The sequence below is a fragment of the Cyprinus carpio genome, chromosome B19 (assembly GCF_018340385.1).
Source record: "Cyprinus carpio isolate SPL01 chromosome B19, ASM1834038v1, whole genome shotgun sequence".
NCBI lineage: Eukaryota > Metazoa > Chordata > Actinopteri > Cypriniformes > Cyprinidae > Cyprinus > Cyprinus carpio.
The window spans coordinates 5,510,576-5,537,646 of record NC_056615.1 but is presented as its reverse complement, the minus strand read 5'-3'; the positions used below and the strand labels follow the sequence as shown (position 1 = coordinate 5,537,646).

Here is a 27,071-nt window from a genome sequence, read left to right as displayed (position 1 = left end):
AGTTAAGATTTAAATCATATTTTGAGCACGGACCTAGGATATGATTTCAGAAATCTGGTCACTTGAACATATTTGCTTATCTGAAAGAAAAAGCTTTATTGAAACGGTCATGTTTCCGGTAGTAAATGTTGGGATGTGTTTCCCCCTAGTGTTGAGCTGCAGGACAATACACATCGAGTGATTCAGCACGTGAACAGATGAATAACAAATAAACCTTATAACCTTAAATCTTGACAGAAAGTTCCAGAGCTTTCCGATTTGCTGACGTTGTATAAAATGAGTGCGATCCCAATTAATGCACATGGAAAATGAGGAAAAATCAAGAGTAGAGAATAAAATTCAAGGCATTATTTATTTCAAAATTAGATTCACAGCTCCATCATGTCACCATCAGCAACCCCAGTGATGCATAGCATTAACATTCAAGAAGTTTCAAAAATATGGTTGTTACGTAAAACTCGATAGGTCACGTATACACACATACAAAAAAAAAAAAAAAAAAAACAATCTGCATTATAGCTCTGTGTCAGTGATGTAGTTTAATTAAATTAAGTTCATTACATAGTACTTCTTAACCATTCCCCAAATCCCTTTTAGTTGTTAATTTATTAATCACTGCAAAAAATGTAAACTACTAGATTTGAAATGTGTTTGGTAACAAATTGCAAAGGTTCACAACTCCAGTAATTGAAAAACAAGAAACAGCCTCAAACACAGACATAGGCTTTAAAAGGATCTATTGGATAAAGTATTACATTTCTAAGCAGTATCCTTGTGCAACGTTTGATTAGCAAGTTTGACCAAAAAAAAATGCTTAATGTTCAATAAAATGCTGCAGTTTAAGATATATACTGTATACTCTTTTCCTGTGACATTTTGAATCTAGCAAAGCTATACTATTATTTCTAAAATGCAATTATTTCAATTGTAATGTACATTTGTAAAGGTCACATATTTGTTGCATTACATTTCATTTATGCAGATTTTGGGGTGAAATCTGACCCTGACATTTCTTCATGAAAGTTGTTCTGTGCTGAATCACAAGCACACCTGAACACCCCACACTGAAAACTACAGCATTATAGCTGCATAGCAAGACTGGGACATTTTCAGACATAAATTACTGGGTTTAATTAGAATAGGTCAGATCTTGCTTTTAGTTTTTCCACACGTAGGAGAAGCGGTTTTGAATGTGCAGTTAAACTGGAATGAAGGACAGACATTCTCCTTCCCGCTATCTACGCAAGCTCAAGAGAGGTTCTCTCCAGAAATAAAGCCTCAGCACAGGTAGTTCTCATGCTGGGACTCAGGGCTTGAGTTTGAGCCAGGGGTGAACTATAGTGAGGATGGACAGGACGGAGGACGTGAGGCCGCAGGCCCCCACAAAGCCCGAGCCCGTGGGGTACAGGCCCAGCCGGTCCAGCGGGATGAAGACGTCACAAAGGTTCTTCAGCAGGTCCAGGAGCAGCGGAGGGTTGCTGCGCAGCACCGTGATCAGCAGCTGGATCTGCTGGTTGAGTCTGGCTGAGATCACGGGGAGGGCTGGGAGAGGACACGGGGTCAGAGGGAACTCTCCTCCGTTCTCTGGGCTCGGCGTGAGGGGAGACGGACTGGAGTTAAAGCTTTTAGCTGCACTGCTGCGGGACTCTCTGTCCATCAGCAGACGGATATCATACACGTCTCGCGCTAGATTGAGGATGAGAGCGAACAAGTAGTATCTGTTAGCAGGAAGTGAGAAAAAGTCGGGTTATTAGATTGCGAATTTCATGCGTTGTTCAAAACATTCAATTAAATGCAATCATCTCCATATAAATAAAAATACATGTACATTCAAATGCAATAAATAAATAAAATCCAGGAACATTGCTGATGCAAAATCAATTAAATAGAAAAAGAAACAAATATATTTATATACAAACACACACAAACACATGTGTATGTGTATATATATATATATATATATATATATATATATATATATATATATATTCAATTCAACTTTATTTGTATAACGCTTTTCACGATATAAATTTTATATACAACTTTACAGAAAATTACGTTCTACTAATATATATATATATATATATATATATATATATATATATATATATATATATATATATATATATATATATATATATATATATGTGTGTGTGTGTGCATGCGTGCGTGTATATATATATAGGTTATTACAGGTAACCAAAACCATATAAATAACAAAATTTTATAAAATGAACCAAAATAAAATATTTATTTTATTTCAGTTAATGTTTAACAAATAAAAATTAAGTATCTGATGATTTTCTGAAATTAAAAATGTTTAATTTGTAAAAATGTTTAATTTGGGTTTTTTTTTTTTTGCCATCATTTATCATTTTCATTAAGTTTCACTTGATCTAAAATACCTAAAACTATACATACATTTAAAATGACAAAAACACAAAAGTACTCAAATGTAACTAAAATTAAAATAAAAACAGAAAATAAAAAAAAAATATATCCATCTTTATTTGACCCTCTAAATCTAGTACTCTCTAGTCTAATTCCATTCTTAAAAAAAAAAACTTTTAGACTTGCACTCTATTCATTTACTGCTTGTTTTCTTTAAAAAAGAAAAAGAAAAGAAAAAAAAGAAAAAACTAACACTAGCTTTTCTAAACCCAGTCAATTCTATTTTCAGTTGATGAATGAACCTCCCATCCAATAAACCTCAACGGGCTAAGCTTTGTGCCTTGTTACTTTTCGATATGAAACAAAGTCTCAGTTTTCACATTCTGTCCATTTTATTAGAAAATTCAAACATTAAATGCCATTTTGGCGCTCTTTAATGTGGTGTGATAGATCACCGTAGACACTCAGATCAAGCGAAGCGGAGCTGATCCTCTCTTTCACTGCACTAGAGGGTACTCGCCTGAAATCAAAGGCATAGCAAAAGACCCTGGAGCACACTCGCCACCAACTGGACAGGGTGGGAATTACAGTTAGAAATTACTATAGATCACCCTCAGTTCTGATAGATATACATACACACACACACATACATACATATATAAATGTGTGTGTGTGTGTGTGTGTATATTACATATGTTTGTATTACATTTTTGGAATGATTTCATTTTGCTAACATTTTAGAACATTTTGCAAAAAAAAAATAAAAATAAAAACAAATGAATCCAGCACTCACCTAAAGGACCTCTGGCTCCATTTGTTTTGGTCCAGTTCAGGCAGCAGTCCTGTTTTGCCGGCCCACAGTACGTTATCACAGGCAAAATACATGGCTCTGTTCAAATGGGCCACTGTGATGCAGAGCCGCAGCACACAGTCTGACAGATGCACGGTGCGTTTGGCTGCTTGCAGAGCTTCAGCCGAGTTCCCCAGCCGCATCACTGACACAAAACACACACAGACTCAACCAATCAAACACTGAGCGAGTACAGCAACACACACACGACAAGACATTAGGCCTCAGGAGTCATCTAATGCAACCACTTCACTAATTATTAGTATAATCAGTTTAAACCCCTCACTCAGAGACCCAGGAAATGACTTATGATGTATTCTTTTTTAAACATGTCAAGCCATTAGTTTGTATTTGCATTGGGACGGTGGAAAAATGTTGCAAAATTACCAACAGGAACACAGCATACAGTCACGAAAAGTTAAGACATTTCTGTATTTTAATACCATTCCATTTAAACACCAAGCTGTTATAAAAATGAGACAATAATGATTAAAGAGTTTAGAAAACAGATAAAAATATATATTTTTGAACCAAAAAGAAAAAAAAGAAAAAAGTTTAACCCCTAATGCCCAGTGTTGCATTTTTAAGTTTAAAAAAAAAATCTAATTTTTTTATTAAAAATATCAGGGCATGCAATCCATCACTAGCCGTATAGAAATAAAATGTAAAACAAAATTATGTCAGCTACGTACTAAACGTACACTAAAGTGTTAAAAATTGTGTCTGCCACAATGTTGTGTGACTTTAGAAAGTTAATTGCAGTTAATCTTCCCATTAATACTGTTGTAATAAACTACAAAGTGTCAGCTACTGTAATGCATGATAGTTACCTATATTTAGAGAAAATTAAGTATTGTTTAACTGCTGTATGCATATGTTGCAATTCTGTAACACTGAGTCTCTGAGGATTAATTATGCCTTTGTATTTCGCTACAGAACTTGCGTAGGGCTTTCTCTAATGAAAATGTGTGACTGAGCTGAATTTCCTTCATTTGCTATTCACTATTCCTCTGCTGCCGTTCCAATTCAGCATCCTGTTAATTCAAAGAGTAACGTATAATCAAATGGCGCCCAACCCTGATCCTTCCAGCCACTGACTTCAGCAGAAGAGCTTAAACGTACATTTTCTGGTCAGGCTCATGTGAGCTTCCAGCTGTTTGATGGTGTTCAGCAGCTCGACTCTCGCTCCTCCTTTCTGCAGCGTGTACCCCAGCAGTGTGCAGGCGTACTGGGCAGCCCTGCTCAAACACAATTACAGTACATCAGCATTCAGACTGCACTAGTATCACAACACTTACACTACCAGGCAAAAGGGTTCGAACAGTAAGATTTGTTTTTTGGCGGGGTTTTTTCTTTAAGAAGTCTCTTCTGCTCACCAAGCCTGCATTTCTTTGATCCAATATACATAAAAAAAAGTACATTTTAAAAATATTTTTACTATTTAAATAACAGTTTTCTATTATTTTTTTATTTTTATTTTTAAAATGTAATTTATTCCTGTTATCAAAGCTGTATTTTCAGCATCATTACTCCAATCTTCAGTGTCACATGATCCTTCAGAAATCACTCTAATATACAGATTTGCTGCTCAAAAAATATTCTATTATTATTATGTTGAAAACAGCGGAGTAGAATTTTTCAGGTTTCTTTGATGAATAGAAGTTCAGATGAACAGCATTATCTTAAACAGAAATATTTAGTAACATTATAAATGCCTTTATCATCACTTTTGATCAATTTAAAGCATCCCTGCTAAATAAAACTATTCATTTCTCTAATTTCTTTCCCAAAAATAAATAAATTATTAAATAAATAAATAATACTGTCTCCAAGCTTCTGAATTGCACAGTGTATAATAAATGCTGATCTTCATCTTTCTATACAAAGTTACTTTTACGTCAAAAATAATAAATAATAATATGATAGTTCAAGCAAATACTTTGATCACATTTAATAAATAAATTAGAAAAGTATTAATTTCTATATAAACCACCACACAAAATCAATAAAAAAAATACATGCTAAATAAAACTATTCATTTCTCTAATTTCTTTCCCAAAAATAAATAAATTATTAAATAAATAAATAATACTGTCTCCAAGCTTCTGAATTGCACAGTGTATAGATAAATGCTGATCTTCATCTTTCTATTCATCAAAGTGTAATGAAAAAAATTTACTCAACTGTTTTAAATATTAATAATAATAATAATAATAATAATAGTTTCTTGGGCAGCAAATGATTTCTGAAGGATCATGTGACACTGAAGACTGGAGTAATGATGCTGAAAATACAACTTTGATCACAGGAATAAAACACATTTAAAAATATATTACAATAGAAAGCAGTTAGTTTAAATAGCAGAAATATTTCACAATATTACTGCTTTTGCTGTATTTTGGATCAAATAAATGCAGGCTTGGTGAGCAGAAAATAATTATTTAAAAAAACATCACTGTTCAAAAACTTTGACAGGTAGTGTACATCCCTACAAAGGTCTGAAGACAGTTGCATTAAATCACAAAGACACACCACAACATTAGAGCTCAAATGCATGGTTACTTGAAAATATGCTTTTATAACGAAAGTAGCCCTTGTATGTGTACTCTGAAAGTAGTAGGTGTTCTTTGTGACATGGTACTGGATGGGTTTCATATCCATATATGATATTTACATGGCATTTAGTAAATACTATGACCTAAAACACGCAGTGAGTGATACTGTGAGTGTTTGTGCACCTGAAGACGCGCTCCTTGGCTTGACTCTGCGCGCTGAATCTCACCCACGACTCCATCATAAACACCCGCGCGCTGGGCCTAGCGTCCTTCACGCGCCGCTTCACGCAGATTCACGCGCCTATACACCTCAAACAGCTCACCGCGAAGCTCCTTGGTGTTTTCAGAGAATACGCACTGTTGACTGTAGTCTGTGGCTGGAATTATGCGGCATGCTTGCTGTGTTGCGCTTGATGTTTTTGTCGCTGTGACACTTTAATCCACGGACGGTAGATGAAGAGGGACACGCGCCGTTCGCGTTTGGATAAAGTTTTCCGCGAATAACAGTGAAGCATGTTTTGGCAGATGTGTTTAGCGCGCACGGAGATGGCACACAAATAACCTAAAAGTGTCAGTTTATTTTATTAGAGGCTAGATCGATTTAATATGTAACGACAACAAAAGTTCAATTAATTCACTGCAAGTTTCTGGCGACTACAATAAAAACAACCACCAGGGGTCGCCAAATAAATTAAAAGGTATACATTTAATATTACTGATACACTGTATATGACCCTGGAGCACAAAACAGTCATAAGGGTCAAAGTTTTCCAAATTGAGATTCATACATTATCTGAAAGCTGAATAAATAAGCTTTCTATTGATGTATGGTGTGTTAGGAGGACAATATTTGGCTGAGAAACAACTATTTGGAAATCTGGAATCTGAGGGTGCACAAAAAAAAAAAAAAAAAAAAAAAAAAAATTCTAAATATTGAGGACAAAAAGCCTTTAAAGTTGTCCATATAAAGTCCTTTGCAATGCATATTTTTAGTAATCAAAAATTAAGTTTAGATATATTTATGGTAGGAAATTTACAAAATATCTTAATGAAACATTTAATATCCTAATGATTTTGGTCAAAAAAGAAAAGAAATGAAAAATTGATCATTTTGGCCCATACAATGTATTTTTGGCTATTGCTACAAATATACCCGTGCTGCTTAAGGCTGGTTTTGTGGTCCAGAGTCACAAATATTGTATTTAATATTACTGCTAATAACTATAAGAACAAAACAATACAAGGCTAAAAATAATAATAATAAAAATAATCAGACCATGCTGTAGATTGGTAAAGTGAATTTTATTTGAGAATCTTTGATAACAATAAATAAAGGAAAATATAGTAAACCCATTCTGCTTAAAAAATAAAATCTAATAATAACAAGAAAAACAATGACATGAATTTGCATGAAATGCCAGAATGAACAGACATACTATTCAAATGTGATGCGCAGTAAGCGCACAGCATGTGTAAGAGAGGAAATCCACATCAGAAGCCACATTAAAGTCTTTCCTTGCCTACACACTGACTACAGACACCACTGGGGAAAAATGACCCTGTGTAAAAAAGGAAACAATTTTGTTTTCAATCATAATCAAGCTGGTCAGCCTGTGAATGTGCTCAAAGGTGGACCTGAATATTGCTCAGCAAAATAAAATAAAAAATAAAATAAAAAACATTCATACAGTGTATTTTGCAACTAATTCATACAGCTCAGTTTCCATCAAATGCATCCTAGTTGACTGAATCTCACATGTCCAGGTCATATTTCAGATCAAAATATAATAATTATATTTAGAATATAATAAACTCTATTTTGATTTAAGAAGAGTGCATTTTTAGGAGCATTTTTTGCATTATTTCCATAACAATAAAGCGACCCCACTTTAACATCTGCATCTGAATTTAAAAAAATATATCATTAATGTACTGTATAATGAAAAATATATTAAGTTGTAAAATACTACTGCATTACAGTAATGAGAATCTAATTTAAAAAAATGTGAATAATTGTAAATTTCAAACTCAAATGTAAAACATCCTAGTATTTGGGAGGAATCTGCTTCCAGTTATGAAAATATTTTGCAGTGCATCCCATCTTATTGATTATTTATTAAATTATTTATTTTAAATAATAATAATAATAATAATTATAACACACTTTTGGGGTGAAATGTGACCCGGACATGTTATCCACCCAGTTTTTAAAAAGAAGCTAAAGAACAGAGTTGCTGTTGAATCAACTGTTTAAATATGTCTAACAAAAGGAATGGTTCACAGTACTCATTATACTGGCAGATTAATATTTCTACCATAAACCCTTGCAGATTTACCCATCCTGCAACACGTCGCTTCCTTCTCCTTCTTTCTGCTCTGCACAACATGCTCTCTGAAACTCATTCGACCTTCATTTTATTCCAACTAGCAAATCTCTGACCCGGGTCTGACGTGACCCTGCACCTCTCTTCACTTCAAAAAAACACATCCTTCCGCATTCCCATCCGCTAAAATATGAGGTACAGCAATCCCCCAGACATTCACCTTCACAAAGTATAATGCTGTCCAAAAATACTAAATAATAACTACTGTCAAGTTTAATATTTCTTTCTGAATCTCTAACATCAGTAAATCAGCCCACGTCCCAAATGACGACGGTGAGTGTGTCCTGCACAGTGAGGGTTTAGTCTAACTGAAATGATTGGGAGACAATTATAAATACAGTTCTCAAACCATCTGAGGGAGATGGGACTAATACAGCTGCAGGTGGGAAGGGCGTGGTATCCCATCATGCACCTCTCTCAGTGCTCGGACTGCTGTTTCTTATGGAAGGGGGCTTTAAGGCGGCTCCAGAAGGAATGGCTGCGCCGGGTTTTCCTCTCGCTGCCCCGCACCATCTCGGCCTCGCGCTGGCGGATCTGACGCACCAGTGCAGCGAACACCTCGTCGATGTAATAGCGGAACGCCGCGGAGGTCTCGAAAAATGGGCACTGGAACTCCCTCGCCAGCTGTTTGCCCTCCTCTACAGACACCTGAACGTGTGAAGATGAAACAAACAGCCCTTCAGTCAAAACACCTTCATTTGTGCCTAGTATTAAAAAAATAACTAATAAAATTATAAAACAAAAATTATAATAAATGCTAAAATATAATTTATTCATGTGATGAAAAGCTGAATTTTCAGCATCATTACTCCAGTCTTCAGTATCATGATCCTTCAGAAATCACTCTAATATGGTGATTTGTTGCTCAAGATTTCATATTATTTTCAATGTAAAAACAGTTGTAACATTATAAATGTCTTTACTGTCACTTTTGATCAAATGAATGCATCGTTGCTTAATAAAAGTATTAATGTCTTTAAAAACAATCTCACTGATCTTTGAACTTTTGAACAGTAGTGTCTATCCGTTTACAGATTTAAATATATACATGTGTATATATATATATATATATATATATATATATATATATATATATATATATATATATATATATAATTAAATATATATAACTGTAATGTATTTGATCAATATTCATAATTATAACAATATATAATTACAAAATATGTATAATTACACTAATAGCTACAGCATTTTGATGGACATAAATTACTAAGGAATGCAGTAACTAACAGCATCATGGTAAAACTATACAGTGAGGTTATTTCTTAAAGGGATACTCTACCTCAAAATGAAAATTAATCACTTACCCCCATGTCGTTCCAAACCCGTAAAAGCTCTGTTCATCTTCAGAACACAATTTAAGATATTTAAGATGAAAACCTGGAGGCTTGAGACTGTCCCATAGACTGCCAAGTACAGAGGAGACACAGAGGAGACCGTTGACAAAGGAATTGTTGAATAAAGTGGTTATTTTTGTTTTCTTCGCTTACAAAAAGTGTTCCTGTCGCTTCATATAACCCAGATTGCACGTCTGATGGCAGATGGAGTATTCTGACGATGACTTTCATACCTTTTATGGACCTTGACACTGTTATTTATTTGGCAGTCTATGAGACAGTCTCAAGCCTCCAGGTTTTCATCTTAAATATCTTAAATTGTGTTCCGAAGATGAACTGAGCTTTTACGGGTTTGCAACGACATGGGGGTAAGTGATTAATGACAAAACTTTCATTTTGGGGTGGAGTATCCCTTTGCAGAAATTAACATGGACTATCGTTTGCACAAAGGCATGTGAAGACCAGGAAGAGTCTGTTCTTCTCAGACGGCACAATGCTAGACATCACAGTGAGACATCAGCCCTACGGTGAAGCACAGAGGTGGCAGCACTGTGCATTAGGGATTCGTCCCTGTGGCAGGGAATTGAGACATCATAAAGACAGAAGGAAAACGGTTGGAGCTGAGAACAGAAAGAAGCTTTTACTAGTCTTGAAAAAGGTGGCTGCTAGCAAGTGTCTAAATTGGACTACAAAGGTTGCTGTGGACATTGAACACATAAACTCATCTGAACAATGTTTTAAAACAAAAGTTGTCAAAAGCTTAGTGTTTAAGTTAAGTGGTGTAGTTCATTTACAGCCTACGTTCAGCTTTTTACTGTATTTAGACCTCAAATTTCAAACTTTTGTGGGTCACAGAGTTTATTTTCTGCAATAATCAAGAAGCCAATGGAAAAATCTGAGGGAAAATAATGAAGGGAATCTGGGCGATGCTAATTTAAGGGCTGGCCTACAAAAATACATAATCATACCGCAATATAACTGCAAAAATATCTGTCACATTATAGCCGTAGTATTTTGAATGGGATACACCATGGTTCCATTACGTAACACAATATCAGGCAGTACAGTCTGAGGGGGGTGAATATTTCTGAGGTACAGGGGTTTGAGGTAAAGCGTCCCACCTGTCTGAGATGGACCAGGTCAGACTTGTTCCCCACCAGCACCACGGGGGTGTCGACGGTGCGCCGCACGCGGTAGATCAGCTGCTTGAAGTGGCGAGCCTCCTGGAAACTGCGGCGGTCCGTGATGGAGTATGAGATGATGAATCCTTCACCCGCTCGCATGTACTGATCACGCATGGCTGTGAACTCCGCCTGGTTTCAGACAAAGAGATCTTCATTATAAACTCACTGTCTTGTATCCTTGTGCGCATCATGCAAAATTATGGGATTTATCAGATTTACATTGTCAGGGCAAGAGCAGTTACAGCTGGACGCTAAAACGGTATCTTATCAAAACTGCGATAAAATTTATATTGTCAACAATTATATGCTCTGGACATTTTTACTGGATATGTATTAATCTACCAGTCAAGGTAAGTTTATTCATATAGCACATTTCATACACAATGGTAATTCAAAGTGCTTTACATAAAAGGAAGCAAAATAATCATAAAAAATAATCACAACAATAAAACAAGGAATAATTTTTTTTTAAATGATTTAAACATTGATTTAAAATTGATTTAAAACTGTTAAAAATAGAAAATTATTATGTATAAAATACAGTGCAAGTAATTTCCGTCAGTGCATGTTTCTAATAAGTCTGCCTGTTTGGCGCGTCTCTGTGTGAATGAATGGCGCTGTTTCGTCTTATACACAAATAGCCTACATGTGCCGCTCACTGATTTTAATATATGAGGACATGAACACATCAACTTCAGTCTCCGGAGCTGCTCTGAGAGTCTCTTTACCAGCGCTACACCCTTTCATTTGAGAAAAAATACTACCGTCAAATACACACTGAAAGTGAAAGACCATCGGGACAACCCGTCAAAATAAAAGTCTGCTTTAACTTTAAGAAATTATTACAGAAATATACTACTACTGTATAGCCTGGTAAAATATAATTCTCAAAGTAATAATAATAATAATGATATTTTTGAGGAATATCACACAACCAAGGTATTTTTTCATCAGTTTATACAGTTCTGTTGTTCAGCATCTTACTTGACACTAAAAATGTGCAGGTTTTTTTTTTTTTTTTTTTTTTTGAAGTAATTTCATTTGATTACATTTTTAAATAATGACCAAACTGTTGAATTTTACTAATTCAACTTTTTTCAAACATGTGGAATTTCCTTCCCCATTACCAATAGATGAATATTGTGATAAATATCGATATTGTATGATATAGAAATATCATGATAATATTTTTAGTAGAGATGCACCGATCGATCGGCCAGGGATCGGAATTGGGCGATTTTCTGCATGATCGGCGCTGATCGGTGATCGGCCGATCAGTCTCACGTCTTTCCGATTTTGAGCCGATCCGTCTACATGCATGCAAACTAGGGCTGGGTAAAATATATCAATATCTCGATATTAATCGATTCTCTTTTTTATGGAATGATATTGGTTCTTAAATCCCAAGAATCAATTAGTCTTGTCTGTTCAGTTAATGAACAGAACATTGAAGGGCACTTCCCATCCAATAAATCGCTTTGTGCTTTGGTGCTTTTAATATGAAACAAAGTCTTGGGACATTTTGGGACTGTTTAATCTGGAGTGACAGATCGCTGGAGCACCTCAGTTCAAAAGACACAGCAGCGCGAGGCGCACGTGAACTAATCATGTCCTCCACATTAATAGCTTCAGCTCAAAATAAACATGAGTCACAACTAAACATCCGAAGGTAAGTTAAAAGAAAGAGTACAACTTTACAATCTGTATCCTGTCTCATGTAATCTCTCAATCAGTGTTTCAGCTGCGCAAAGACATCAATATAACGTCTTGTAAACAATGTCACATAATGTCACATTTACCTCAGAAACAAAAGTATTCGGTGACCATAAACTCATTAGTCAGATAGAAAAATAAACTGTAGAGAGGGGTATTGCTAAATATATGTACCATATAACATATTCATTATAATTTTTACCGTACTTATGTTTAATTTATGTTTGAATAAATCCATCAATTTTTTTTACGACATCCACCATTTAAGGTTTTATATTTAAAAAATACAAATTGAAGTAGAAATATTATTATGCAATTGTAACTTTATTATTTTAAAAACCTGTGTAATTTTAAGTTTTATGCTATAGCTTATAAATCAGTTAATTTTAACCTTCAATATTACAGTAATGTAGTACCAAATGACTGTCATGCATATTTTACAGCCTTAGTTGAGACATTTTTTTTCCTTGAGAAAATTTGGCAAGTACTGTACTTGATATATATCCAAAATAATCGATATCGAATCAAATTGGTAATCTAATTGAATCGAAAGCTTGTGAATGAGAATCGAATCGAATCATGAAATTTATGTCAAAACCCAGCCCTAATGCAAACATGTTGTTGGCGTGGAAGTTTTTTTGTGTGAGTGAAGAAGACACTAATTTTGCTATTTGTGAAACTTTTATGGCTAAAATAAACCACGGGGGAACCACTTGCCATTAATGCTCAAGTAGCATTTATATACATATGCTGGAAACATTTTACTGCATTATTACTACACTATTATTATTTGAAAGAGTATTGTACACTTCAGTTTTGTTCATTCATAGGACATTTTGACTTTTGTAAGACAAGTAAAAAAGAGAAAAATGTCAGTTTATAAAGTTGTTTTATTTTATAAACCAACTCATTTTCAGTTAATTGTTATTTCTACTTGTTTAAGTGAGAGAAGATCCTGTAACTTGGGAAATTGTAATTTTTAATAAATGATTTTATTATGAATAGGGGTGCATGATAAATATCGGCCGATAATTGATGCGCATCTCATGAGTAACTGACAAGCTGTGCAAATCCAGTTCATTATCCGCATTGATTTGCGTGGCTTGTCAGTTAGCAATGGCTCTGTGTAGTAACAGCTGCTGTATGTGAAATCACGCACCTGATGGAATTTACCGTTGATTAAAGAACTGGCTTTACTGTATATATATATATATATTATATATATATATTTATATTTAACCACTAATTATTAAAATAAAATTTTGATTTGAAGAAAAGTACGTTTTTGCTTGTATATGCTGTCAATTATAGTTCTTAGAAAGAAAATCGGAATCGACAAAAATCGGTATCGGCAGATCACACTTACAAAAAATCAGAAATCGGAATCGGCCAAGAAAATTGCAGTCGGTGCATCTCTAATTTTTTGCCATATTGCCCAGTCCTAAATGGATATAATTTTACACAAACAATGTTATTAAGCAATTTTACCTCATTAGTCTCTTGTTCAAACTCAATTTTATATATAAGTCTTGTGGCTATATTTCTGGCTGCGTACCTGTAAACAAGAATTTTGTTTGCTTTAAAAAACCAAGAGATTAGTTTATACTGCGGTCAAAACTTATGTCATAATCAACATCATACCACAGATGCATTATAAAACATTCCCTGAAGGTTTCAACAATGTTCCCAAATGAACCCTAAACACTACATTATTATACTGTTGGCAAATTTTCATTAAACTCGTGATGAGATGACTAATGTATTTTATAACATCGCTGAGTGATCCAATGACGAAAAAGATGCTGATGTCTTGTGAAGTGACAACCGCAAAGATAGACACAGAAAAAGAGAAGTGAGACACATTTGAGAATGACCTACTTATAGTCTGCAAAATAAAATGTTAAGTTGAGCAGCACAGTTTACCACAGACAGCTTTTTGCACTTCAGTGTCTCTTGTTGTGTCCTTCTTTAATCTGCCTACCTGTCCTGCTGTGTCCAAGATGTCCAGGTTTGCTGGCTCATCGTCTATGCGGATCTGTGTTTTATAGGCATCCTCTAAAAACAGAAAAACACATGCATGGAGGCTGATGAGAGGACACAACAACATTAAACAGCTCAACAGAAAAAAAAACTTAAATGGGAAGAGACATCAGTGTTATATTTAGGGGTATATTTAGTAAATACAAACACTACCATTCCATTTTTTAAAAGGATGCATTAAATTAAAAGGCATTAAATTTAAATGTAAAGACTTTCATAATGTTACAAAATAGATACTATTTCAAATAAATGCTGTTCTTTTCACCTTTCTATTTATCAAAAAAAATCCCAGTTTTCACAAAAATATGAAACTGTTTTCAACATTGATAATAATCATATTTCTTGAGCAGCAAATCAGCATATTAGACTGATTTCTGAAGGATCATGTGACACTGAAGACTTGAGTAATGATGCTTAAATTAGTCTTTGATCGCACAAATAAATTACATTTTAAAATATATTACAATAGAAACTAGTTATTTTAAATTGCAATAATATTTCACAATATTACTGTTTTACTGCATTTACAGTATGATCAAATAAATGCAGCCTTGGTTAGAATTAAACACTTCTTATATTACAGACTCCAAACTTTAGAATGGTGTGTGAGACAGACACAACACCTCACAGTCTCAAGAAAAATCATTGAAAATAGACTAAACATGTATGTAAAGCATGTAAGGAACTGTAAGGATGTAAATAACTCTGTTTCTAAATTCCAATTTATAACAAAGTCAAATTATTAGGTTACATTATTAGATAATATTATTAAAAATAGAAAAGAAATATTACATCATAAAAATAAATTAGACATCAACTCAAAGTGTCATTTCTGTGCCAATACCAAAGAAAATTACTGTATTCAAACAAGTTGCACATTAAAGGAACAGTTCATCCAAAAATGCAAATTTGCTGTAAATGTACTCACCCTAAGGTCATCCTAGATATAGATGAGTTTGTTTCCTCATAGAAACAGATTTGGAGAAATGTAGCATTACATCACTTGTTCACCAATGGATGCTCTGCAGTGAATGGGTGCCGTCAGAATGAGAGTCCAAACAGCTGATAAAAACATCACAATAATCCACAAGTAATCCACACCACTCCAGTCCATCAAATAATGACTTGTGAAGTTAAAAGCTGCATGTTTGTATCACTAAGGAGTTTTAACTTTAACTTTTGTTGAGTTTTGTTGAGTCCATAATCATTAATAACGCTTCCTCCAGGGAAAAAGTCCATCCCCTGTTGTTCTCTCGCATCAAAATCCACCCACATATTTGTTTAGAGCTGTTTTGGACTCTTTTCTCTTGTAAACAGTGCTTGGTCTGTTCAGACGAAATTACTTTTTTTTTACTGGAGGAAGCAATATTATAGATAGAGAATATTTTAGCTGGAAGCAACAGTTAGAACACCTTAATGATGGATTTGTTTCTTACAAACACACTGCTTTTAACTTTACAAGAAATGATGGACTGGAGTGGATTATTGTGATGTTTTTACCAGCTGTTTAGATTCTCATTCTGACGGCACCCATTCACTGCAGAGCATCCATTGGTGAGCAAGTGAAATAATGCTACATTTCTCCAAATCTGATGAAGAAAAAAGATCATCTACATCTTGGGTGACCTGAAGGTGAGATGTGACTTTTTGACACATCCAGAATTCACCCAAATTCTTTGGTCATCTATACTTGTGGCGTCACAAAAACGTAATGCAATATCACTCTGAAATGTAAAAAACTTGACTGATGAGTTAAGAGGACATATTAATGATTTCCTTACCGATAGTGGGGTCATGATCCTCTGGAAATCTGTGACTTATAAACTGCATGATGATGGCTGTGAGACAATGAGAACAAGACAAGCAGAGTTCTTACATAATTGTGGTAAAATGAAATTCAATGAGAAGAGTGTAAACCTCTCCCCCTTCTCCCTCGTGTGGAGTAAACACACCCTGCTGTCGGCATGTGTTTGCTCTGTATGCGCTCTCTGCTCTGTTCCCATGGAGACAGCGATATAAAGAGAGAATATCAGTCACCCTAAAGAACCTTCTGCAGTGCATTCGAACAGTGAGATCCTCACCAGGTGACCTCCGCTCATCTCCTAGGCAACAGACTCCAGGAGGGGAAGGAAGTTGCTAGGCACCTGTGCCTTTGTAACAACCAGACTGAAGCACTGAGCCAACACCCACACCTTTATTGTCTGCCCGCCTGTGACTGTACGTCTAAGGCTGTGAAACCACCCCACTGTCTGACCACAATAAAGGGCTACAGAGAAAGAAAACCACTAAAATCTGCACAAGGGTCAATCGCACAAAATTATTTCATGCCAAAATCAAAGAAAGAAATTTAGGAATTTAAATTTTAGTTGAAGGGAAGTCTATTTAAAGAGACAGTTCACCCAATAATGTTGACCACAAAAGAAGATACTGTGTATAATGTTGCTAACCAAATAGATGATGTTTGCCATGTTTTGTTTGGTAACCAACAAATTTCAAAATATCTTTTTTTGTGTTCAACAGGAGGATTGAAAAATAACCTTTAGGGTGAATAAATGATGACAGAATCTTCATTTTTGGGTGAACTATCCCTTTAAGACTTTTTGCACTGTCATTATTTTAAATTATTTTAAAATTAAGCATATTTAACCACCACAAATTAATGGGCAAATGGATACTGGACATTTTTTCCCCATTATCAAAGGCCAAGTTTAGCCCACATCCCTGTTTGGGGGCCTTTTTGCAGTAGACATAGAAACATTTAAGCTTTTAAGAGCCTCAATATAATGGATATTTGAGACTGAAGTTGCTTTCAAAAAAAAAATTAGAAATTGCTTTTATGAAAAAGGACATAATTTCTTATAGAGGAAAGTGTTGAAAAAAATGCTCCTAGCCACAGACACCTCTGACTTTCTCACTGGAGGATTTAAGCATTATGAAGTGACTTTCTAGCAGCTCCCTGTTTAAATAACTGCTAAATTACATTTGAAAAAACTCACAAGAATTTTAGGGAAACAATCATATTTTTGTTAATACTGTCTGAGAACTGCTTATTCTTACTTACTTACAATACCGACTAATAGGGCGGAAACAATTAGTCAACATTATCGTCAACAATAAAAAATTGACGACAAATATTGTTGTTGTCGAATTGCCATGTGATCTAATGACTTAATGTAAGAGCCAGCAATAACGAGGTTTGACCAGTGTGGCACTGCAGTGCAAGACTCTCATTCAGCTCTCCCAGACACAGCAGTTTAGAGCGCAAACGCAGCTGAATGCCATTAAAATGAAAGTGTAAATAAACGCTGCATGCACGCTTTCCTCTCAATAATGAAATAAACAACAAAAATGACTGGTGAGAAAGCAGCAGTTAAGAAAGCATCTAATTATAGCAATGTGGATATGTTTGCACAAGCTCTGCAGTTCAGCACTCCATTAAAGTCCAGTCACATCATGTTTATTTATCAATCTTTATACAACAGTGTCAGTGTCGCTTTCAGTTAGAATTACAAATAGATTTTCTGTTATAAAGCATCTCTCGTGTGGAGCTATCTAATGAAAAAATCCAAGACACATCATTAAATTAAAGTGATAGCTTGGTTTGCAGAGATTAAAGCTTGATCTAACTGAGGACTGGCTTGATTATCGTAACATTATAACGTATTTTACAATATAATTTTATATGGTATTTGTGTCACTTTTTCATATAGCTAATTAAATGGTGAATGTGAATGTCACTCATCTGTCATCACATTTTGTGTGCCGAATATACTGTATTTATTTGTATTGTAAAAAAAATAAGTGTAATTACATAATATTAATACAATTTTCAAAAACTGAAGTGATTTTATTTATCTGTTAGAATATTTATAAAACTCAACATTTTAACTAATTTCAAAAGCTGAATACAATAATCAAAGCCTACCGATTTAATCAGCAATATATTTGGCAATTAGTCGATTAATTGAAATAATCCTTGGTTGCAGTCCTGCTGACTAATATTTATATTTCTTATAGTTGCAAGAAATTAAAATTGACCCTATCAATTTGGTAAATGCCTGTTATACCATCCAATAAATGATTTATCTACGACTGGGTTAAAACCTTGTAGTGAACAGTGAAAATGAAATAATTCGATCTTCTGTTGACAATGACAGATGCTGACTTGGGAATGGGAACCAATAAAACCAAGAAAGCAACAACAGCAGCAGAAAGAAGTGACAGAGACAGAGAGAGAGAACTACGTTACTCACCACTTTTTCCCACACCCCCCTCTCCTAACATCACCAATTTGTACTCGCGGGAGTGACCCCCTATGCTCCGCGAGGACTCCATCCAAATAACTGAAACAAGACACAAGCAAAAACCTGTTCAAAATAGTTTTAAAAACTTTAAACGTTTAAGTTCTAAGAATGATTGACAGACAGACAGACACTCAGATAGATAGATAGATAGATAGATAGATAGATAGATAGATAGATAGATAGATAGATAGATAGATAGATAGATAGATAGATAGGGTGCTCTGAGTGGTTGAAAGGCATTACTAGGTGGTTGCTAGACAGCTGTTAATATAGTTTGCAAGTTCTAGTAGGAGTTGGACTCTTTGTCAAGCCATCATAATAAACAATGAAACGCTGAGCGTCTGATTCCACAGCTGCACCGCTGCATGAATGCAGGCCTGTAGCGGAACACGCCAGAATGTGACTGACTGCACCCAGAAAAAACAGCACTTGGTCGAGGCTGCGTTTGACACCAGCGCTTCAGTTTGATGGAGAAGAGGAAGTGAGTCATTCTGTCGAGCTATTCATGTGACAAAGCGAAGCATCCACGGGGAGGGTGCTACATTAACCACGTCAATAATAGATTATCTGCCAGTGTACCCCCGTCAGATGTATTTTTCCATTGTCATTGACTGCGATGCTGCATTAGTTACTTCTACGTGATTGTCAGTGGAAATAATATTAGACAATGGAACAACACTGCTGAGTGGTGTTTTTTAGTTTTGAGCAGCTCTATTTAATAATGTGTTGTGTGTGTGTGTGTGTGTGTGTGTGTGTGTGTTCTGTGCAGCTCCCCTCCCCCTCATTTCATACTGTACATGTATCATTTTAATAGAAATATTAATTGAGTTTGTTTGCGCTTTTGTGTTCCTATCATAATTGATTGTTATCTTTTATGGGAAACCTGTACAAAATGGTCTGAGCAGCTCTCATTGCATCCATGGTTTGTTAGTTTGTAATAAACAACTTAGCAATTTATTATAAAATAAATACCAAGTATATCAAATTACATTCTGTTGACCCTTATTTACAGTGCATATAGGGTTTATAAAATTTGGATAGTCATGTTGACCCGAAACATAAATTCATTTATTATAAAAATATTACAAACAAGTGAGTCCAATTTGTTAATTTGGATAGTTGGCAACATATCATATAGGGTTTATATAATCTGTTGACCCTTATTTACAGTGCATATAGGGTTTATATAATTTATTATAAATATTTATATTATTCAGCTGTTTACTTCATGCTTGTTATTCATTTGTTAACTTCATGCTTATAATTAAGTTGGCTTGAGAAAGCCAACTTACTGATCTACATGCTTATTATATAATCTATTATGAAAAAATCTAAAATGTAGTAAAAGCTTTAAACTGTATTTACACATCACAAAATCTGGCTGCAAAAACTACAAGGTTGCAACAATGATATCACAGAAAACTGAGAAAATAAAGCAGCTAAAATGTAGTTTGACCTTCACAATCACCATTTCCTGAAGGTTAAGCCTGTCCCTTTAATGACCATTTCTTGTAAGCATTTCAAAGTACTGTAAAATCAAAATTAATGTGGGATCTTTTTCAAACGGTGTCTAAAGATTTCGTAATATTTGTGACAATTTATTGATTAGTGTAATTTGATGAAAGTAGTGGCTTTGCCAAGACTCCACACTTTTACTGCAGGCTAGCCTACTTAACGATATTAACTATAGTAACCGCGGTATGTTAGAGGAAACTAGTGTTACTATGGTACAAGTTCAAAAACGCATTCTTTAATATTAGGCCTTGAGTCATTGAGTGGCAGCTGCACCTCGAAACCACTGTTAAAAAAGTCGAAAAGGAACACTTGCATGACCTCAAGTAAAAATCTTAAAAACCAAGTTTGAAATGAACAGACCGAGAGAACTAGAAAATACCCAATTAAAAAATAACATACCAAGAGAAATTAACAAAACTACCTCCAATAAAATCACAGCTAGTTATATTAATAGACCGACCGCGTCGACGATTGCAGCGAGTTTATCTCTGAGAATACATCAAAAACGTATATGTGCATGACTCATTTTATTAGTTGTATTAACAAAGTGAGTTTTATAAACTTGACCAAAACCATGCGAAAGTTTTAACACTCTTTTGAAGTTGTTGGAGGACTGCCCTCACTTCATCGATGTGAATGACAAGGCTTGTTTATGAAGCGACAGGGTTGCACTGCTACAAACACTTGAATCGTTGAAATAAAATAAACTAACACAGTTCCCGCCGCGGTTACAGACATTGAGGTTATGCTTTAAAAAGTGTGATTCTGTACGTGAAAAAACTATGGTTAGAAGCCGACTGTTTGAGTTACTCGGTGGCTTACCTGTGTCACAGGATCCCTGTCTCCATTGGGACTTCTGTATCGATGCAAATGATGTTTAAATATTTGATGTTAGAAAATTCCTGCCATACAATTCTCACTGTAAACATACAAAGCCATGGAGGACTGAGCACAGACGGGTCCTAAAGCCCGCAGCGTTACTCTCGGACCATCGACAAATATATAACCACGGTAACAAGTTATATAGAGTGAAATGTAAATATAAATACTTTTTAATAAATGATATCTAAATGCATTTGATAATGATAATAAATATATTTACATAGATAAATCATAGCTACTAGTTATTGCTGTTACCGTAAAATTCTAATAAATTAAAAGTAGCCTACATTTGTAAAGAAAGAAATACAAAATATATATATATAGAGAGAGAGAGAGAGAGAGAGAGAGAGAAGACAGATTATAGTATATACTATCCATATTAAGAAGCTTTCTGAATCTTTTTATGTTGTATTTGTTTTCGATTACCAAAATACTGTTGGTACCACGTACAGTCATGGTTGCACATGATACTATATGATTACAGAATTCACATACCTACTCTAGCTACATAGTTTTGTGTAATTCTTGCGAATCTGGAGGCCCCTACAGTTAAGTACTGTTGTAATACACGTGCATTTGTTGCTGCCATAAAGCAGTGTGTGCGTTTCGCGGGATTCGAAAACTGAAAAATGCTGCCTTCGGAGGACGCATTCCAAGGTAGGAAGGCATCAAGGCACATCCGAATTCAGTGTTAGCTTCAGTTCCTGTCTCCTGAGATGCCTTCATCTGGCCGATTTTTGAAGGCAGCATAGGTGTATCCTTCGCTGCCACTGATATCCCACAATCCTGTGAGTTCCATTCTGCTAAAATTAATCCAAAAAATAAAGATGGCGTCTGAAAGTTGCAGTCGGTGGTCAGTTTGTATGTTTTTGATCAACGAAATTAATATTGCTGTAATGAAATATCCACTTAGTTATCACCAAAGCTCTCTATATTTTGCTGTAGATCATTAAACCATTTCTCTGCCTCAGAAGCCTGTCCAAAATACGTTTAATGCGGTGCCTTCGTGCAAAAACGCTGCCTGCAAAGTCATTGTCTCATACGGCAGCAAGGCAGCATGTCACCTGCCTAAATTTTCGGATGCAGCCGAACGTACCCGCTCACCAAACAACATTGCGTTGCGTCAGAAAACGTAGGCTGCTGATTTGAGGCCTCGCTGACTTTGCAGGCAAAAGGGTACCTCACAAAAGTGATTTTGGACAAACTTGTGAGGCAGTATAAAGGTTTAAGGTTTTTATTACAAAACAGAGGGAGCTTTGGTGATAAAGCGAATAATTAATTACTACAGTACTATTTTCTCCCAAGAAAAAGTTGGTCAGAAACCTACATTTACATACAAGCTTACCACCATCCACAACTTTCAGGTTTTATTTTTTTTTTTAGCTCACAGAATTGAACACAGGATTGTAGGATATCAAAGGCAGCAAAGAATAGCCCTACATCTATTCTGCCTTCAAAAACCAATCAGATGAAGGCATCTCAGAAGACGGGAAGTGAAGTTTTGAAGAGGAGTATGGTAAAGAAACACAAGCCATTTGCTTATTACAGCAGTGTACCTTCAGAATGATTCTGAAATTTATATTTCAAGGTAAAACATAGTTGCTTTAAGTGGTGCTCAAATGTACTTCATAAATAGCATGTATTTCCATGGTACTTGTCCAAAAAAAAAAAAACAGTCAGATAGTTTTTGTTAGTGCACAGTTTTCTTGTAATGTAACCACAGCAGTGGCCAATTGTGCAAACAGCCACAATGTTCAGACTGTGTCATAAGAACTAGTCTTACCGACTAACAAAGGGGTAAACAGTCCTACTTTTCAGATTCAGAGTAGACTAACCTACATTTGAATGTATCTGACTTATATATCTGACTAAAAAAAGTTATGGCCTAGAGGACTAACTAGTCTAAACAGCTTATGGAACCAGCCACTATTCCTTTTCTTTTTCTTCTTCTTCTTCTTTCTGGATCCGTCACCTTAAAATGGAAAATATGCGGTTGGGAAATTGAGCAAAATAAGGGGTGAGGTGACAGATTACAACTCAAGTTATAACTTGATTTTAATTCATCTTCAGAGCAGAGAAAGAGGGGAAGGTCTGATCTAGTGTATCAGTTTTTATTTTATTTGCACGTCCATTGTGTTAACAACTTCAACATACAGTACAAGTCAGCATTAGTGTAACATACTGTATTTAGCATAAACTCACAGCAGTATGCAGATAACTTGCCCTCAAAAGCATTACATTTGACACTTTATGTTAGATGTCCCTGAAGATCATGTAGAGAAATGAGCAGAATTAAGCTGGGTATGTAAAGTACATGTTATTCACTGTACTTACATTATACATAGACAACTTGCTTGTACTTACAAATATTGAAAAGGCCAGGTAACAGCATGAATCACACTACAGTTGTGGTGAACTAACAATGTTTATCATCTAGGTAAAGTGGTTTAAGGGACACCTAAAATAAAGCCGAATCACTAAGTTCATTCCACCTTAACCATATGAACATGGCGGTGTCCAAATGGACTAAAATATTTATTACAGTAATTTTCTTCTCAGCTCATTTTCGTCTTTGTTCAGCTTTCAATGTTTCTGTACAACACACAACAGCAAAAAACTGAGGGATTGTTAGGGATTAGTGGCAGAGAGAAAAAACGGGGCAGATAGCACTCCAAAAGAGGAGGTTTACACAAAAAGAAACCATTTCCATTCCAGGTAAAACAGTTAGATACAAGAAGAGCAGAAAGTGCTGCTGCCCACCAGTGCATTGGAACAAACACTCATTTACAATTGGTTATATTCATCTTCATGTCTATAGTTATTGATGTAAAACAAGCTTTTATGCCCGAAAGATCAAAAAAGTTCCAAGTAACACAAGGAGCTGAGGGTTAAAAATAAAGAAAAACACGCATGTATCATTTCACGTAGGTTGCATTGCGTAGTTTGGGTTGCTGTTTTTACAAAAGTGGGTTTTGCGGTCATATAAACCACTAAAAACTGTAATATATACACCAGTTTTGAAGCAGAAATTTGAATAGTCATTGCATGCAGGGTTAAAAACATTACAGAGGGGGGAAGAGTTCACTTTTCTGTTGAAAATGTATAGAGTGAAATTGCAAGACGATGGGTTTCTTAATTTTTCTTCCAAATGTGATTGGAATGTGATTCGTTTTTTGCTAATAAACAGTGGTTAATCTCATTATGTGGCCTTAATGACTCACAATGAGCTTGACTGCAGATATCATGGAGAGAACGCCGGGGCTTAATTTACTGCTATATTAATTTCACATGTTAAATATGAAGTATCCCTAATGAGCCAGTCGATATCTTTTCTCTCCTCTCACCCTCCCACTTTCTGCCTTATTAACTAAATATGTGCTCATTCGCACTGGGAATAGAGCATGTAATCTGCCTCAGGGGCTGTGGGCACCGAATGACATCATTGGGAACACATCCACACGCACATTGCATGCCTTCAAACATGGACTCAAAGGCCTGTCTAAAGCTGCAGTGAGAGCTGCTTCATCATGGTCACCAACGCACCACAAAACATTGGTCCATCTACTTTGGTTAATTTTCGACAGCTGTCGCTGACTAACGGTTACTGGCTCATGCCAAAACTTTGATATGGTCAGTTATTAGTCCTATCATAGTTATTAGGGTTTTGATATACATATATATATTTTTTTTCTTTTGAACATAAATCATAAAAATAAATACAGTACTCTACGAAAGTGCAAAAATTGGTCTGAATCTGCATATATCTCAGCTATAATTCATAGAATAGATGGGCTTAGAGCCAAACTTATTGAAGCAAATAAGCTGGGGTGGCTAACTTTTGTTCTGTTATTTCCACGACACCATTTGTAAGTCAAAAGTTCAAATGTATATTTGGCGATATTCAATTGTACCATGAAAAAAGAAACCGAAGAGTACCAGTGTTACGGCCTATGATACATTATGTACATTGTGACCAAAGATGTTAAGAATTAGTTGTAAGGCCTAAAGAATTAAGTGTGGCCTTAAAAAACACGTTTGATGGCAACAGAAACTGTGACGTTAGGTACAGTACATGTGAAATGTACAAATTTGACAATACGTAAATATACTAATATCCGTCACATTTGGCTTTCACTGTTGTTTTTTCGGTGTTTCCCTCCTGCGTTTTCAACCAAACCTTCCCTGATCTCTATGCTATGGTATAGCACAGCAACTGGGTCAAAACATCCTATGCAGTACAATGGAAATGTGCATAGATATGCCTAAAGAAAAAAAATTAAATCAATGAATAGTAGATATGTTGAGATACGCCGACAATACATAGGTCATAGAAGTGCTTTGTCCAAGTCATCAAAACGGATAAATGAACAATAATGTATAAGTACAGCTACAGATAAATAAAACAGCTACAGCATAAAAATGGGAAAGTGTAGACTGTCTTTACTACATGGAACATCAGAGTGTTTTCAGAAATCAAATTCAATTTTAATCCTGAGCTGACAGTCTCTAATTTTCATTTGTTGGTTGGGTGAAAACTGCCTTAACATAAGATTTTGTTTAACTGGCATTGGGAGTTTTATTTTCTCCAGAGAATTTTCATCTCAGTTTCAGCGTCATTATATGAATAGTAGCCATATTTTAACCTTGTCTTCTGTGTTAAATATTAGCATGTTAGCAAAAATGCTCATGATGGTGTCCAGTTTATATCACTTTTCATCCATTTTTATCCTACACTATCAAAACATTCACCCCATTATTTTCTTAAAAAGTGGACTTTAAAACTCATTTTCATACAACCCTCCTTCCTAAAAATAAAAGTGTATCACTAGCTCTAGCATGCGGCTAATTGAAAGTAGTGTTTGTATATTGTGAATATGCCAGTATACTGATAAAAGGCTCTGAGGATACTACTCTCATAAGGGTATAATTCTCTAATAATTGACTTTAGTGTTATTTAATCAGAGCCAAAAACCACACTGACGTGGTTATTTTTGCTTTTTTCCTTTTTCCTTTTTTTTTTTTGCTATGACGTATGAGTCTTTTTTGCTACGAGTTCATTAGAGAACTTTCTAAGTGTCTTCTCCTGGTCTTACGTCCTGACACATATTTATCCTCTCATACACCTGTCTGTCCAGGCAAAAGGAGAGACTGTTAAATGGGTTTCTTTCTATAGAGGGGCTGACAGGAAGAAACTGGTATAATACATTTTGCTTTCCCCATGTGTTAGCCAGACACTAGTACTCTATTAGGTTATGCCACTTGGCAATCTGCCGCCTTGGGTTGTCACAGACTTCCCTCCAGTGGGTCACCCCTGATGGAATAGGGCTCTGACCACCCAGAACCAGGCGACCCACCACCTCATTCTTTGTGGTGCGGTCAAAATCAATGACCAGAAACTCCACAGAGATGTCCGGCATTAGCTCAGTGGGAACATCGTAGATAAATGATTCATTGAAAACGGGACTGAGTGTGCATTTCTTCACATGCGTCTTCTTCTTGGCTATGCGCTTGCGGCCGTAGAAGACGTTCACTTTAACATAAGGGTCTGTGGGTTGAGAAGGGAAATAAAGACATTAGAATTTGTCAAGTTTTTGGCATCATAAATAGGATCATTGGAATATCTTTATGTTTGTGTGTATGTGTGGTGTGTACTTACTGCCTGACAGGCCAGTGATGTCCATGGTTGGCAGGTGTTTGGCCTTAAGGACTACCACGTTAAGCCTGTGAGTAACAGGCTGGTAGGACAGAGAGACCAGCAGCTCCCCACGACTTTCACACTGTGGAGAAACAGAACAGAAATTGAACACAAGAAATAGGACACAAATGTTCATAGGCATACACAAAAGTCTATCAGATGAATAAATAAGGACATGATGTTGAGCCATCCTGTAAGTG

At 35.4% G+C, this 27,071-nt stretch overlaps 3 protein-coding genes across 3 annotated transcripts in view; all 3 read right to left on the bottom strand.

Annotated features, from left to right (window-relative positions):
- Positions 1 to 333: 333 nt before the first annotated feature.
- On the bottom strand, positions 334 to 6,264 carry LOC109060273 (peroxisomal membrane protein 11B-like). Its single transcript, XM_042745201.1, has 4 exons — positions 5,980 to 6,264; positions 4,364 to 4,479; positions 3,185 to 3,386; positions 334 to 1,718 (listed from the first exon to the last, which is right to left on the bottom strand). The coding sequence occupies exons 1-4, from the start codon at positions 6,036 to 6,038 to the stop codon at positions 1,307 to 1,309; spliced, it is 789 nt and encodes a 262-aa protein (XP_042601135.1). The 5' UTR covers positions 6,039 to 6,264; the 3' UTR covers positions 334 to 1,306.
- An 815-nt stretch (positions 6,265 to 7,079) lies between these two features.
- LOC109060272 (GTP-binding protein Rit1-like) lies at positions 7,080 to 21,272 on the bottom strand. The gene is made up of 6 exons (XM_042745197.1): positions 21,117 to 21,272; positions 18,729 to 18,818; positions 16,257 to 16,313; positions 14,417 to 14,490; positions 10,660 to 10,851; positions 7,080 to 8,828 (listed from the first exon to the last, which is right to left on the bottom strand). Exons 2-6 carry the CDS (start codon positions 18,808 to 18,810, stop codon positions 8,598 to 8,600), a joined length of 636 nt encoding a protein of 211 aa, XP_042601131.1. The 5' UTR covers positions 18,811 to 18,818; positions 21,117 to 21,272; the 3' UTR covers positions 7,080 to 8,597.
- A 2,001-nt stretch (positions 21,273 to 23,273) lies between these two features.
- syt11a (synaptotagmin XIa) overlaps positions 23,274 to 27,071 on the bottom strand; it is a 31,009-nt gene continuing 27,211 nt past the window's right edge. The window contains exons 3-4 of the mRNA XM_042744750.1: positions 26,833 to 26,953; positions 23,274 to 26,721 (exon numbers count right to left, since the gene is read on the bottom strand). Of these exons, the coding sequence (XP_042600684.1) occupies positions 26,411 to 26,721; positions 26,833 to 26,953 (432 nt within the window). The 3' untranslated portion in view covers positions 23,274 to 26,410. The remainder of the gene's footprint in view (positions 26,722 to 26,832; positions 26,954 to 27,071) is intronic.